This window comes from Chelonoidis abingdonii, chromosome 9 (genome assembly GCF_003597395.2).
Source record: "Chelonoidis abingdonii isolate Lonesome George chromosome 9, CheloAbing_2.0, whole genome shotgun sequence".
NCBI classification, from domain to species: domain Eukaryota; kingdom Metazoa; phylum Chordata; order Testudines; family Testudinidae; genus Chelonoidis; species Chelonoidis abingdonii.
In genome coordinates, this window is record NC_133777.1 from 59,842,569 (window position 1) to 59,857,509 (window position 14,941).

At 37.3% G+C, this 14,941-nt stretch overlaps 1 protein-coding gene across 12 annotated transcripts in view; it reads right to left on the reverse strand.

The window, feature by feature from the left end:
* The window catches only part of TCF12 (transcription factor 12), a 356,426-nt gene that overhangs the window by 59,676 nt on the left and 281,809 nt on the right, over positions 1 to 14,941 (reverse strand). For 10 of the 12 annotated variants that reach the window (XM_075069601.1, XM_075069600.1, XM_075069603.1 and 7 more), the window contains 2 exons: positions 7,821 to 7,956; positions 4,122 to 4,174 (listed from right to left, as the gene is read on the reverse strand). The exons of 1 other annotated variant lie outside the window; for it this stretch is intronic. In XM_075069601.1, coding sequence (XP_074925702.1) covers positions 4,122 to 4,174; positions 7,821 to 7,956 — 189 coding nt within the window. The remainder of the gene's footprint in view (positions 1 to 4,121; positions 4,175 to 7,820; positions 7,957 to 14,941) is intronic. One more of the 12 variants, XM_075069607.1, reaches the window with a different exon arrangement.

A 14,941-nucleotide genomic window follows, 5' to 3' on the forward strand; every position in this document is an offset into this window, starting at 1 on the left:
GACTACCATAGGTGTTTGACTCGACATTTGACTGGACTGCTTACTTCTGTGTCTCTTTCCCACCCCACCCACATGAAACAAATGTAGGTCATTTTCCTTCTTCTTGCTATGTCACTGCTCCAATATAGCTGTTTTTAATGGAGGAATTCTTACAATAAATGATAAATTGGCACATGTAAGTGGCATACATCCTATAGCTAGTGACATGTCAAGACTCCCATAATCAGTGTATGAATTCTTTTATCCTGAACATGATTCTAAACTGCAGTGGACTTGAATGTAGAAACAGGGCTTTGCTATTAGAATATATTCATTGATAATTTCCCGTTAAGTGGAATTTTAAACTTTATATAAGAATTTTAAAGTACTGTCTAAAGACTTAAGTAATATGTTGACCAAAGTACATAAGATTAGTAAAATATGCAAATAGACAGTAAATACATTAAACTTGTGGGGGGGTTAAACTTAAATAATTAGTACACAGATAAAATCAAGACTCCTCTTGGTAAACAGAAAACTCTCTTAACAAAAAGACAGAGGACTTGACTATCCTCTTGCATACACAGAAGAGTTGTAGATCTCAAGAAATTAGATGACTGCATATGTGTTTGTGCAGTAGCTGATTTTCTAAGATATGCATCAATGTAAGCTGTGTACTGTAGGTCACAATCTTAGTTGGGATGAAGATGATGAAGTGGCAAAAGAAGGACCTAAAGGTATTTCCAGCATTAATCTTCTGATTTTTCACATTTAATACAGTTCTATTATTAATCTAAATTAAATGTTGATTATGGTAGTAATTAGAGCTGAATAAATGTTTCATACTGAATATTTACCATCTTTCTCTGCTAATGGAATGTCCACAATTAGCTTGCCCTTTCCTCAGGTATTCAAATGCACTTGATTTATTTTTTAATTATTTCCTCTATAGACTCACTAGTTCACTGCAAGAATTCAGTAAATGTTCTTCAAAATCGGAGCTGCACTGATTAGTTACAATTGGTCTCCAGTCACATAACACTAGTTCTGTTGCCTGAGTCTGACTGGATGAAGGTAACACTACAATCAGAAGGAAGACTGGGAGAAAGGGCTGGTGTTTTTGAATCTCTATGAGAAAGGTAGCAGCCGATAAGCAGAAACTATAGAATAGTGTGAACATATGTCTTTCGAGGTGACACAGGCCTTGTGCAAGACAACACTCTCGAAAAGTAGGCTACTGTAAAGATTTCCTGGATAGGTTTAGAGGTTTTTTTTTCTTGCCCTCTTTGCACAATATGCATGGATAAACCTAGATTTAAAGCATGTACACAAACACTGTGTGTGTTTGGGAACCTTTGTCTCCCTGCTGTGTCAAAATGAGTCCCATCCATATAAAATATACTATTTCCAGTGTTGTTCTGGTGCATGAAATCTTAAAATTCACTTTCTGCAAACATTTTTGCAAATAAAAGTCACACGCTTTAATGTCTGCAGAAAGCGAACACAAAAGGGATGCAAGCAAAGCTAGATTCCTTCTGATACGAATTTCATTTGTCACTCACCAAAATGTTGGAGGTGTTCATCCAGAGCTAGTAATTTTCTAGCTAGCTTGTTTTTCACTGCTATGACACAATCAAGAACAAGTGGAAAAATTCATCTAAAAAATATAGTTTTGGAAAACATTTGACATGGGATGTCCGCCACAAAGGAAAAGTCAAGAGAAAAAGTATTTTTACAAACCATAGGAAGATTATTTATTTAAAAATCCTTATCTTTCTAAAAGAGCAACATTAGTTTTCCAATTAAATGAAGATTACCTAGAAAGTTAAAGTACTAAGAAGAAGCATCTATGTTTACATTAAATTCATTATAAATATTAAGAGAATCTATCTTTTAGAAACTCAATTAAAAATGTCTTCCTATGGCTTGTAAAATATTTTAAGTAATAATTAACGCCTCTTTCCCCTCCTTTGTTATTTTCCATCTAATGATGATTTTCATTTACTGAGCAGAACGTCTGCAGCACAGAAATTAAATATGCTGATTCACTTTTTACCTTCGCCAAAATACAGTCTGACTTTTAGCACAGCATATTCCAAATAATTATGCAGGTGTCCCTTTTCCTTAATTCCCACCTCAGAATTTCAAGAAATCACAAAATTCTGTAACAGTCAGTAAAATTTAATTTTGTTCAATCTTCCACTAAAGACAATGCATCTTACATTAAAAAAATCAGAGTTTTGTTTGAATTTGGCATCATCTTGCTTAGAGGTTACAATCAGAACCTTAGCTATTAAAATACATAGAAACAATGACTTTACATACTGATGACTCACAGTATCTGTTTTCTTTCTCCATCACTGAGATTTGTTCAGTGTTTAATAAAATCAGTCTTTTGCTTTTCTGTTTCTTCATTTAGAAGACAAAAAATTAAATAAGAAACATTAAAATAATACTGCTTCTTAACATTAGTGTTGGGTAAGAGAAATGAGATGAATTTTTCATTCACAAATATGATCTCTTTACCTGGCCAGTGCAACTAAATATTAATATGTAATTTAACTTTTATGACTCTCCTAGAATTATAGTAATAAATTAAACAAAAATTGCACTGTTACATGTTTTAGCTACTCTGTCATTTTTAATATATTTTTGTTAATCTAGTAGAAATCATCTGTTAACTGGAAAGGTACCCCTGCATAATACACAACTGTTAAAATGTAAATTGCCAAACTATTTTTAGCTGCTGCTGGAAAAAAAATATATTCCTGGCCTCGGGAATAATGATTTGAGGCATTGTGTTCATTTTGTTTATCAAGCAGCTATTCAGCCTCTAGTGGGGCCCAAGTGCTTATGCAAGCAAAAGCTTTTAAGAGTGCCTGCAGCTGCAATCCTGGCTTCCAGGTAGGCTGCAGGTTCAGAGCACAGCTGCCCCAGGCTGTCTAAACTATCTCAGTTCCATCTGCAAGTATGGTTAAAATGGGATTTCAGATTCAGGTTTTTGTATATCACAGTGAAGCTGGGAAGTGGAGGAAAAGAGGGTGACTAGAAGACACCATCTATGGCTTCAGATTTAATACAAAAATAAAACAACATAAAATAAACAGATCAGACCCTTTTTGCTCCTACTGTATTACTGTTGCCTGTGCAGTGTATTCTATTCAGCCTATGTGGCTTTGAGTTATGACTCATCCAACTGCACCTGCACCCGTGTGTTAAGTACTGCCAGATAAAAGCCCAACATCCATTTACACAACAAAGAGATGTACCCCGCTAGGCAGAAGAGCTTCTCTCCCCTCCTCTCTTGTTTATTGTGAACAGGGGGAAAAATCCTTCCTTCCCTTCACTGGGGATTTTTCACTTCATGTGGATTTTTAAATACAGATTCATTTATAAACAATTTTCTTCCTTTAAAGAATAAAGTATATTTAATACCACAAAACACCCCATAGCATTAGATTATCACAGCCATTAATGATTTTTCAACCAAAACCCTTCCAACCTTTTTCATCAAAGCCCTTTATTCTCAAAGGATAAATTTTCTAGCAAAGAGGGATCAACAAACTAGTTGCTTGAAAGCTTCCTGATGGTAGGCTGAAGTTAGAAAAAGCGTAATGAAGGCTTTAAAATCCACCAGGGCTTCACAATGAACATCTGACTTGCTGATTTATGCATATTAATAACCTCAGTCCTACTGAGGCAAGCTGAGCCATACATGTCCTCCGAATCTTAATGTCTTCAGCTCCATTGGGATTATTACAAATGTAAATTTCTAAGATTCTCAGCTATTAATCTCTGTCTGTCCTCCTGTTCAGCAACATAATGACTAATTAAACATCAAAAGACCTGTACAGGAGATCTTCTTTGACAGCTCCTGGCCCAGCTCTCTTCCCAAGAGGGGAATTCAAATGACAGGGACAAGTGGGTAAGTGCATATGAGTGAGGTACAAACCATTGCTATGAAATCTAAAAACTACACATCAAATATGTATTTAGATCTTAGGAACTGATCCAAAATAGGGTGACTGTTTATGGTCACTAGATAAAGCCTTCCTAATGATAACTTAAAAGATTTGTATGTCAAGTAAACAGTGCGCTTTGAGCCCAATTTGTTTACTAGAAGTTAAAAATTCAGTACTTACAGAAGAAGGCAAACCAGGGGGCACCTTTCTTACTTTCTTTGTCTGTAAAGGATCTGCACACAGAAAACAACACATTTCATCAGCTATGCTGTGTTACAAAGGAGTAACAAGAACGAACAGCCACACTAAACAACTGATTATTTATTTTTCCCACAATACAGTCCCCATTTTCTAGCTTTATGCATCTTTTCCTCTGTAGCAATGAAAGGTGCCTCACACACATTACAAGAAAGTTACAATGACTAACACATTTGTGCCCTTTTCTACAATCCTGCCTCGCTCACATTACCTTTGATCTCAGGGGATTCTCCTTGTGGAAAGGCAGTCACCCCTGACAACAATAACACTATTAGGTACATCAATACCATAATGCATTCACTAAACAATGGCCTGTAAAGTGCACAAGGTGGAAGGTGGATTGACTGTGGACATAAATGAATCCCCTGCTTGCGTTCTTGGTAAAATTACAATTACAAACACCTCTAAGGTACATTAAAATCCAAATTAATGTAAACTGTGGCTTTTTAAAACAGTAATTTCATCTAAATGGATTACAACATTCAAATGCAGGGTTTAATGTAGCACCTAAGCTACCAGCAACAGTGAAGCTGATTATCCAAATAGTCAACACTCTTCACAAGTCACCAAAAGTATCCAAACCATCTTTCAAACATTTGGAAAGTTGGAAATATGGCACCCACTTCTCTACCCCAATAACTGACTTCCATGTCACCAGGGAAGCCTACGGCTGCATACATTAAGAACGGGAAAAAATGCACAAAATAAAGTTTAACTCAACCACTACAGTCAACATGCAAATTAGATTTCCTGGCATTACGGGTCTGCCCCAATAAATAATTGATCTGGTGACATCATCATTTATACTTTGGATTCATCCAGTTTTCAACCATAATACAAAAAAACTCTTCCATCTTGATTTAGAATTAAAATAGTGAATTTAACATTTGGTTGTAGCAAGCTGAAAAGTCTCTTCTTCCTCCATAGTGTAATAAAGGTGAGAAGGTTCAGGAAAAGAAAGATAATAAAAGCAACAAGTTTATTTTCTATCCCTCACTTCTCCTCAGGATACCTCTACTATGGTATGTGCCACATATTACGATAGAGAAAAACTACAGTTCAGAAGTGCTTACACTGTATTTCTTAAAATTATTGCATACATTTTCAAGGGGGTGGGCCTTTGGTTGAGAGCACCCCTACTTTACAGCCACAAATTCTCAAGTCTTGAGTTCCAGCCACTCGGTTCCAGCAAGGACAACAAGGACTCCACTACAGATCTGCAAAGGTTTATGTCCCTTGATTTTTGCCTTCTAACAAGCACCATAAGCTAGCGTGAAATTCCTCTGGAAACAACAAATTGGACCTAATCTTAAATCAAAAACCTGTAACACCACCCAATTTTATATAGTTTCCACATAAAATCATAATTCATCCTAAATGTTACGTATGCAACAGTACCTAAAACTAGACTAGTTAGACATGGTTGGAGGTCCCACTATGAAGGTTTCACATATCTCTAGTGTCTCACTTCATATTCAGTGTTGTTCCACACCTGTCCAGAGAAGACACGTATACAGTTACCAGACACCAGTCCCACTCAACACCAGAACATGTGCTCTATAGTATTCTGTCACAGCTGATTCAATCAGCACAGGAGTAAAGATCAGATCCAGCAACTGAAATTGTGGCTATGTCTACACATTTGTGCCCTTTCCTAAAATCGTGCCATGTTCACATTAACTTTGATTTTCAGGGGAAAGCAGTAATCTGAAGAGGATTACATTAAATGTGAACTAGCATACTTTTAGTTCACACCTACAGCGTCCACATGAGGGAGTTACAGTGCAACACTTTGGTCTGAACTGTGGGACAGTGTAGACAAGCCCTCAGTCTTCTACATAACTGTCCATCATCCTAGCTCTAGCACTCTGGCCAGCCTCCTCACAAGGTGTTCTACTGAGGGTATGGCTACACTTGAAATTTCAAAGCGCTGCCGCATGTGAGTGTGGTCGGAGCGCCAGCGCTGGGAGAGAGCTCTCCCAGCGCTGCACATAAACCACATCCTCTACGGGTGTAGCTTACAGTGCTGGGAGCCGTGCTCCCAGCGCTGCGGCACTGATTACATTGAGGCTTTACAGCGCTGTATCTTGCAGCGCTCAGGGGGGTGTTTTTTTCACACTCCTGAGCGCGAAAATTGCAGCGCTGTGAAGTGACAGCGTAGCCATTCCCTGAGTGTCCAGTAAGACTACATTTTCTTTAAATGTTCCTGTTCTTGGCCACATCCTGGAGAACTTTTCAGGTTTCTTTATTAGTAGTCCTTACCTGTGGTAAGAAGCATGTGTTAAAAAGGACCGTGTAAAAAAAGGCACTCCCCAAAACTAAATGGCAACGATCTTTGTGAATGAGTTTGAATGTCAGAAATGGACAAAGAGGAGTTAGTTATAATTTTTGTAAAGGATAATTCTAAAATGTCTGCCATTTCTAATTTAAGACATTAAAAAAACATTTACTTCAAACATATTCAATATCTATTTCAGTAAGTCACACAAATGGATAAGTTCTATTAACTGCTAAAACTCCAAGAAAAGAGGTCTCATTTCATGAAGTTTTGTTGTGGATAAACAATGGTTAAAATTGTAAAGTTAAGTATAGTCAAGTTACACATACTGTGCAGCCTAAATAAATCTTTATTTGATGTATGTAGATAAAATTAGCACACAGGAAGAGAAGCCAAAAATGTGCAGAAATAAAACAGATAACGGCAGCAATTTCAGTGACCTAAAAATGTAAACTACAGTTTGTGATAATTTTCTAAAATGGAAAATCAGATGGAGGGATTTAAAAAAAAAAATTTAGAATACTAGAGCATGCATACAAAATGAAATATTTTCAACTTGGACTTTACATTATTTTGGATAGTTTCAGACTAAAGAGCATTTATATCATAAAGTAATATAAATGACTGAGCACTGGATTGTTTGGTTGATACGAAGACTTTACAACTTGCAGTAGTCAGATGTTCTGTTAGTGACTAACAGTAATATGTACAGTAAGGTCCACTTATCTCGGAGCAACTCCAGAATGAGAGGTACGTAATATTATTTAATTGTGACCAATCTTAAAAAATTTCCTTGAAGCACATTTTGCTAACAACATAACAAACCTGTTATGCATCTGATGGTATACATTAAATAAATCTCATTTTCCCATTGATTATTATCTTTAACTGATACACAAATTACTGGGATCCTTAAACCAGCTACATGCAACTCTAGATCATCCAGAACAAAGCAAGTTCAAGCATAAAAAAAAGGATAATTATTCTTCCCTTTACATTTTCATAGTGTATAATGGTAATGACCTCAAGGTCAGGCATTTCCAGGAGTTAATGATGGCCTGGGTTAAGGGCACTCAGCTACTTCAGCTGGTCATCAACTGCTATCCATCTGTCATTACTGCTTACACAATTAAGAATTTTTTTTATGCAATACTGATCAGTGCTGAACTCAAATCAATGTATTAAACAAAATTACAGTTCATTATTCCTTATTTAGCTATCTTAAGTAGCAGACATTGCCCTTGAAAGGATAATTTGCAACATATAAAAAAGATATCTAAATTAAGATGGGATGTGAAAAGCGCATCAGTGTTAAAGGTTTAAGAATAGTCCACAGTACTGACCAAGAGCTGATGAGTCATGAAGTGGTCTTCGACGTGGATTTGCAGAAGAAAATGGGTAATATGGTGTTCCAGGTTTTCCTGAGGATGACAACTGACCAGGGCTTCCAAGCCCCATATCTGATCGAAGGAGACTAGACTGTAAAATAAACAATGAAAAGCAAATTATTGAAATTACTAAACTTCGAATTATGTTGTAAACAAATTATTAATTATGCTAGCTGCTTGTGACAGCTTTAGCGAGTTATTAAAATTTTAATCTTAGAGTTTAAAGAAATGTTGATTCTATTATTATTATTATTATTATTCAGAGAATGAACTTTTGCAATATCAGAGACCTACAGACCAATTTTAAAGACCAACATAAATTTTGCTGTGAGTCTGGGAAAAGGACTTAATTCCACTTCAAAGGTCTACCTACTAATACATCATACCATACTGTAAACAAAATGATATTTATTTGCTTAATTTGTAATAATATAAAAATGGATTCAACTGTTAAAAGATACCATATTTACAGTGTGAGATTAGGATATATTATTCAGATTTAGTATGCACACACTGGTGAATTCATAAACACGGAGAAATTATCCTGAAGAGCAATCTAAAACACAAAAGACAAAATATACATTGATTACATGTAACGTGTGGAATATTCAATAATGGTGACAATGTTGTAAGCAATTCTGTATTTACACATGCATAGAGAGAGAATGAGTCATCGTTTAAAGCGTCATTTTAATGTTGCTCCTGCTTGGTTTTGGATTTCATCACTAACCCAAATCTTGGGCTGAGATTGTTGTTGTTGAGAAGGGCCTTTGCCATTGAAGGGGGAAAACATGCTTAGCTCTGCAGTTACAGGTTGAAACAAACCCAAAACTCAGAGTGAAACTCAGGATGCTCTCTATAAAGTAAATATATGGCTACTGAACAAAAGAAGCCCCTTTCTCTATAACAGTAACACTGAATACCTCCCACAGCTTTCCCTCATACATTAACAGTCCACACTGCATGAGCCATTTCTTATATAACAATTTGGCATCTACGGTAATATACCTTAATGGCAACTCTGAGCCAACTAGCATCTCTTATGTAAGTTCTTTGATCTCTTTTTCTTCATGCTCGATCACCACCTGAAACCTGGTGCAGATCCAACCAATTTATTTTATGTTTTATAGCCTTGCTTTTATTATACAAATCTAATTTGTGATAAAATCAACCTCCAAGATAATTACGTAGATACATAGAAGAGCAGCTAAAAGCATGCTGCTGGGTATTAGGACAAGTTAATATTGTTAGGCTAGGCTTAAACTGTGCTAACAATACCTGATAATTGAGTTGCAGGACAATAAGTGACAGGAAATGTTGAAAATAATTTATTATTCAACATTTTTAAAAAATGCACCTTCAAACAGTTTTTTCCAAGCAGCAGAGTATTTTACAGGAGCTAAAAGTTAGCTTTGATTTTCAGTAACCCTCCAAATCATATGACAAACAATTGAGTATATAGATGGCACTAACATTCAAAATTATCCTCAAGTCAAATTTAGTGATGTGAAAACCAAGTGGCTCAGTATTTGCATCTCACCAAAAGGTGCGCTAGATGCTGCACAGCTGCCGTGAATTCCTTTCCTCTAATTCCTTTCTTGACCCTAGCCAATATGGCTTCCACTCTCACCACTCCACTGAAACTGCTGACGGTCATTTCATGCCAATACAATGGGTCTATGACACCTTACTTTGCATCCCATCATAACTAGGAGAAAAGTGGTGTAGCTAGAGCACTGTTGTTCTCTTGTGATCTCCAGCAGCCAGAATGGCCCCTGGGCACACAAGTTGCAGCCACCTTTGTCCCTAAGCTGCAGCATTTAATTCAGTCCTGGCACTGATAAATGTAACTCCTTTTCTTTCCTACTAAGCACTCTCTAATCTCCCTCTATATGTAGCTTTTTCTATGTCACACCACAATCCTCTGCATCACTCAGGCCTGTAACCTGTGCGTTCTCTCTTCAATTCTTCCCTCTCACTAGTCCACAGATTCAGGGGTCCCACATCCAAATCTTGCTATCTCTTTCTCTTAAAATGTCCAAGATCTGTCCTTTTCTTTCTGTTCATATTGTTGACACTATCATCCACACCTTCATCTTTTCCATCTTGACTTCTGAGAGGATGCTGGTTACTCAAGGTCACTGATAGGCTCTTAACAGGACTAATCACAGAATATCAGGGTTGGAAGGGACCTTCGGAGATCATCTAGTCCAACCCCCTGCTTAAAGCAGGACCAATCCCCAATTAAATCATCCAACAAATTTTTGCCCTATATTCCTAAATGGCCTCCTCAAAGATTGAACTCACAACCCTGGGTTTAGGAGGCCAATGCTCAAACCACTGAGCTACCCCTCCCCATCCCTAGTTCCTCAGTCCCTCTCCATTTGTTCTGCATAACTCTGGTGCTGAAAAGCTGTTAGAATAAAATGTTGCCCAGGGATCGCATAGTGTAAGGAACAACTCTGTGTTACTTTGTGCTGATACAAGGCTCGATACCATACCACCTTTACAACCCCTCGCCCTCAGCTGCCGCATACCATCTTTTTTGCTTCTTTATGATGAATAAAGCAAGCCTGAAAACTTGACTTTAAAAATAAAAAGGGACAAGGGGAGGCAAGTCTGTGCTTTGTTTTAACCTTATTAACTTCAGGAATAACAAATCTGAATTTCCCTGTTTTAGCTGGAGGATGCAGAGATGCTAGATACTTCTTACACATCTTCCTTTCCAGCAGTGTACAGGGAATTTGAGTTAAGTAGGTGTTAGCAAAACACAAAAAGTGTTAAAGCATCCTGAATTAAAATAGCTTATCCACTGAATCAGATTTCACATTCTTGATATCTATGATGCCATAATCTTACTAGCTCTTTAGTCTGTCTAGAGAATCTTCCAGGAAAAGCAAAGTAGGCAAAGCACAAAAAAGGAATGAAGCGATTTTCTTTCCTTTCCCAGGTCATCTTCAAAAATCTGTACAGTTTACCTTTAAAAAATACATAAATATACCTCATTGTTCTGCAGTGCTACTGAATTATCAAAGCTGTGACTTAAACCATTTGGCAAGTTTTTAGGGGTGACCACCATACAGAGAACTTAGTTTGGGTATGCAACTCAGTGCTTCCCATCTAACATCATTTAAAGGAACAAATGAAAACCAGTCAGCAATAACTAGTGTGCCTATTTTAAGGTTGCTCAAAAGGGCTGCAGAATTTGCCTGCACCCCAGGAATATGTGGCTTTGGAAGAAACTACCCTCCTGCTTTGCAAAAACATCTCAGATTGGCCAATATAGCAGGGGAAAGATTCCAGTCAGTATTCAGCTGTCTCAAGATGTCACTCATAAGAGCATGCAGTGTTGTTGTAGCCTTGTTGGTTTTAGGATATTAGTGAGACAAGGTGGGTGAGGTAATATTCTTTTATTAGACCAACTTCTGAGCGAGACAAGCTTTTGACCTACGTAGAGCTCTTCTTCAAGTCTGGGAAACTCTGTGTACGTCAAAAGCTTCTCTCTCTCACCTACAGAAGTTGGTCCAACAAAAGATATCTCACCACCTTGTCTGTCATAAGAGCAGTCAGAGAGAGACTGGAGCATTCCAGCAACTGACCTTATGTAATGACAGTAGCTTTCATGACACGTTTGGGGGTTTCCCTGTACCTAAAAAGGGGAACCTCAAAAGGTCATCTCTTTCACACAGGCATCAGGAGATGCTGCTGGAAATTATCCAAATGGACAATCTCTACCTATACCGAGAGAAGTGGGTACTTAGTTTCTGATATCTTAGGAGAAAACACTTGAAGGAAGGAAAGGACAATGAGTGTGGAAATACTCTCTTCTACCAATTCACTTCTGCCAAGTAATTCCCCAAAGACAGATGCCCACATCCCTCCCAACCCCTACTTCTCAGCTGTCAGCCTACTTTCATGAAAACTATAACCCTCAATCTTGCGAGTTGTCAAACACACCAAGCCCGTATCACCTTTGCTAACCTCCTAAGTTTCACCATAACCCTGATTATTTCTGCAAGGACATGAAATAAGTGTTAAAACATTCAAGAACTCTTCATTACTACTGTATTATAATACAACTAAAAGAATCCACTCCTTTGGTTTGTTATTGCATTTATTGTACACTGAAGCAGAAATGTTAGTCAGTGGCTCCAGTACTGACATGATACAGCAACTAGGAGTCTAGAGCTAGTCAGACACAGAAATCAATGGAATAATCACAGAACTTGCATACAGCAAGTCTCAGAACATACAGCGTATTGTGTACAAATCTAATAGCAGCACAGGTTAATTTGTAAATCTATGCTATAGAGTTATTCTCCAAGTATATTCTTCTGATGTTACTGCAACTGAGTGAGGCATTGTAAGAACAATTGGTTAAATATAGTTTTTTCTTTATCTATATGCCACAGTAAAATAAAAATAGATGTCATTAGCTCATCTTATTGACTTTTCTGCCTGTCTGAACCAATTGAGAAGCAATATTGACTAGGATTGATCCTGTCCTAATGGCACCTGATGCAGAAAGGCATACACAAATACCTCTGAGGATATAATGACTAGCAAGGAAGCTTTGTATTATCAGTACAAGGCTACTCTGGACTAACTGCTTCTAGTCTCTTCACAGGCATCAGTTTACAGAGATGATATGTAGCTTAGTTCTTAGCATTAATACAGAATGTTCAAGTCCTCAGTCACCTAGAACCTCAACTGTTAAACATGTATCCAATTACTAAGGAATAATCAATGACTAGTTATCCTCCAGAAACACTGGCTAAGGCTGCCTGGATTAGTGTCATCACAGATAAACATACATCATGTTAAGCAACTGCCTCTCTGAATTACATGAAACTAATACCCATGTTGTAAATAAACAAGACAATTAATACAAAGGAAATTTTCTAATGATTTGTAGTAAATATTAACCAGAAAAAAGAAAAGATTTTTATTTCAGTCAACCAAGTGACAGAACAGCCCTAATTCCAAAAAGGAAAATGACTGGCTATGGAGGCAGAGAGAGTACACTCAGCTGCACTGCTTTTCTGCACCCACCCTTCAGTTTAATCCAGGAAACAGCTTTGATGATGGCCTCAGTGGAATCAACGTGACCTGCCTCAAGAGGTAAAAGTGCTACAGCATTCTAGGGGAAGGGGTGATTCAGCAGAATATGCCACAGAAGAATGAAATAAAGAAGAATCACCTCTTCACACACAGGGAATAAATAAATACATACATACATACATAAAAGAATGACACACACACACAAACATGTAATGTGTCTACTTTCAGAATATAAAAGGTTAGATTTGGTTAACAGTTTTTACATGTACTGCAATATATATATATTTAATTAGCTTCAACTTGCATATTAACTGAATCTAATTAACTCTATGCTTAATTAAACCATTATGATTTTGTGAATAGTAAATATTTTGTTTGTTTGCTTTTTGAAGCAAACGTATTTTCAAATAGTTTAAAAACTGGATTCTTTCACAGGTTTTGGGAAGGAAGAAAGGAAAAAAAGTTACCCCTACTATTTTTTAAAAGATCATTCTCTCTTAATTCTATGGATCTCCAAAATTCTGTTGACACAATCTGATTCTGAAGTAGCATTCTGCTTTCTATAAAGATGTTTTTGGTAGAGTGCAAATAAATAATTTAAACACTCTGGTAAGCAGTTCTTTGATTTTTCAAAGCATAATTTATGAAAGTGAAAATCTGGGTTAACAAATGTTTTAAAATTTCTCTGCATTATATTCTCCGAAGGCTTTCAAAGATTTGGGTTATTTCTAGACTAGGAAATCAGGTAATGCTTAAAAATTTGTTAGCTAACCTTTTTTAACTAACATCTTTAAATGATAGTATAAAAATGGGTTCGCTGGTTGCCTCTGAAACAAGGCTCTCCTCTAAGGGCTCACCATGACCACCACATACATTTTTGAGGGTACTATTCTGTTTGTCTTCGTTTCAAAAACATTTTAGTTAAAATATATCAGCTAACCATGTTTTATTGGATGCCCCTTGATTCACTTTATCTCCTTGAAACAGGGGGAGATGTAGAATGGTGACTGTGTTTGGGGACACCAACCCCCTTCCGCACATAACACATCGATCTGAGGTCATAGCTCATCTCACTTCAATGCCATTTGTGGAGTATTTTCCTCTTCTCCCCTGCATCCAGTGTTGGTCTTCACTCATAACACCCTTCGCAGTGGCCCTTATCAGATACTATCAGCCAGAACCAGACGAAACGAACGTTTGCATTGGCAGGTGCAGGGGTGACCACACCCAAAGTAGTGCAGCATACACTGCCGCCCTACCCATTACCTACGAAACCTAGTCTATGCTTTAGGACAAACTCCATAATGTCTATGATTTTCTTGACTGATGAGAAAATCCACCAGATTTGCCACTTGGAATGTATTAACCCCAAACCAAGTTGGGTATCATTTTTTCGTAATCCCAGAGATGGAAAGATATCACATTCAAGTTGCTAGAATAACCAAAATGAAACTCAACAATAACTGTCAACAATTTGTGGAGGACACTAGTCTACTGTACTCTGGAGGAACCAGTCATATAAACAGGGTGGCATTCATCCTACAAACACTTAATAAAACACTCACAACATAGCACACTATTTCTGATGGACTGCTGCATGCTAGGTTGAGGCACTGCATACTCTGATGCACAGCTGTCCATCATTGTAGCCTATGCTTCCACCAAGGGTGCAACATGTTAAGAAAGATTAATTCTATCCGCAGTTAGCGCCAGTAATGCAATCTGTCCCACCGCATAATGAACTTGTTATACTCAGCAATATAACCACCACATCTAGTTGTCCCAGAAATGGCTTGAAAACTATTCTTGGGCCATTTTTTTCTGGAACAATAAATGACAACTCTAAGATTACTCCGCTTTTGCAGTTCTCACAACATTACCATCACTGGAAGTTGATTCAGGTGCTTTGAATCTATCAAGAAAGCTGGATATCCAGCAATGGCCAGACAAGGAAGGTATATTGGTCCTGAATCATAATATATTAAGGTCCTACCAGGTTTACCAAGGTGCAGAAG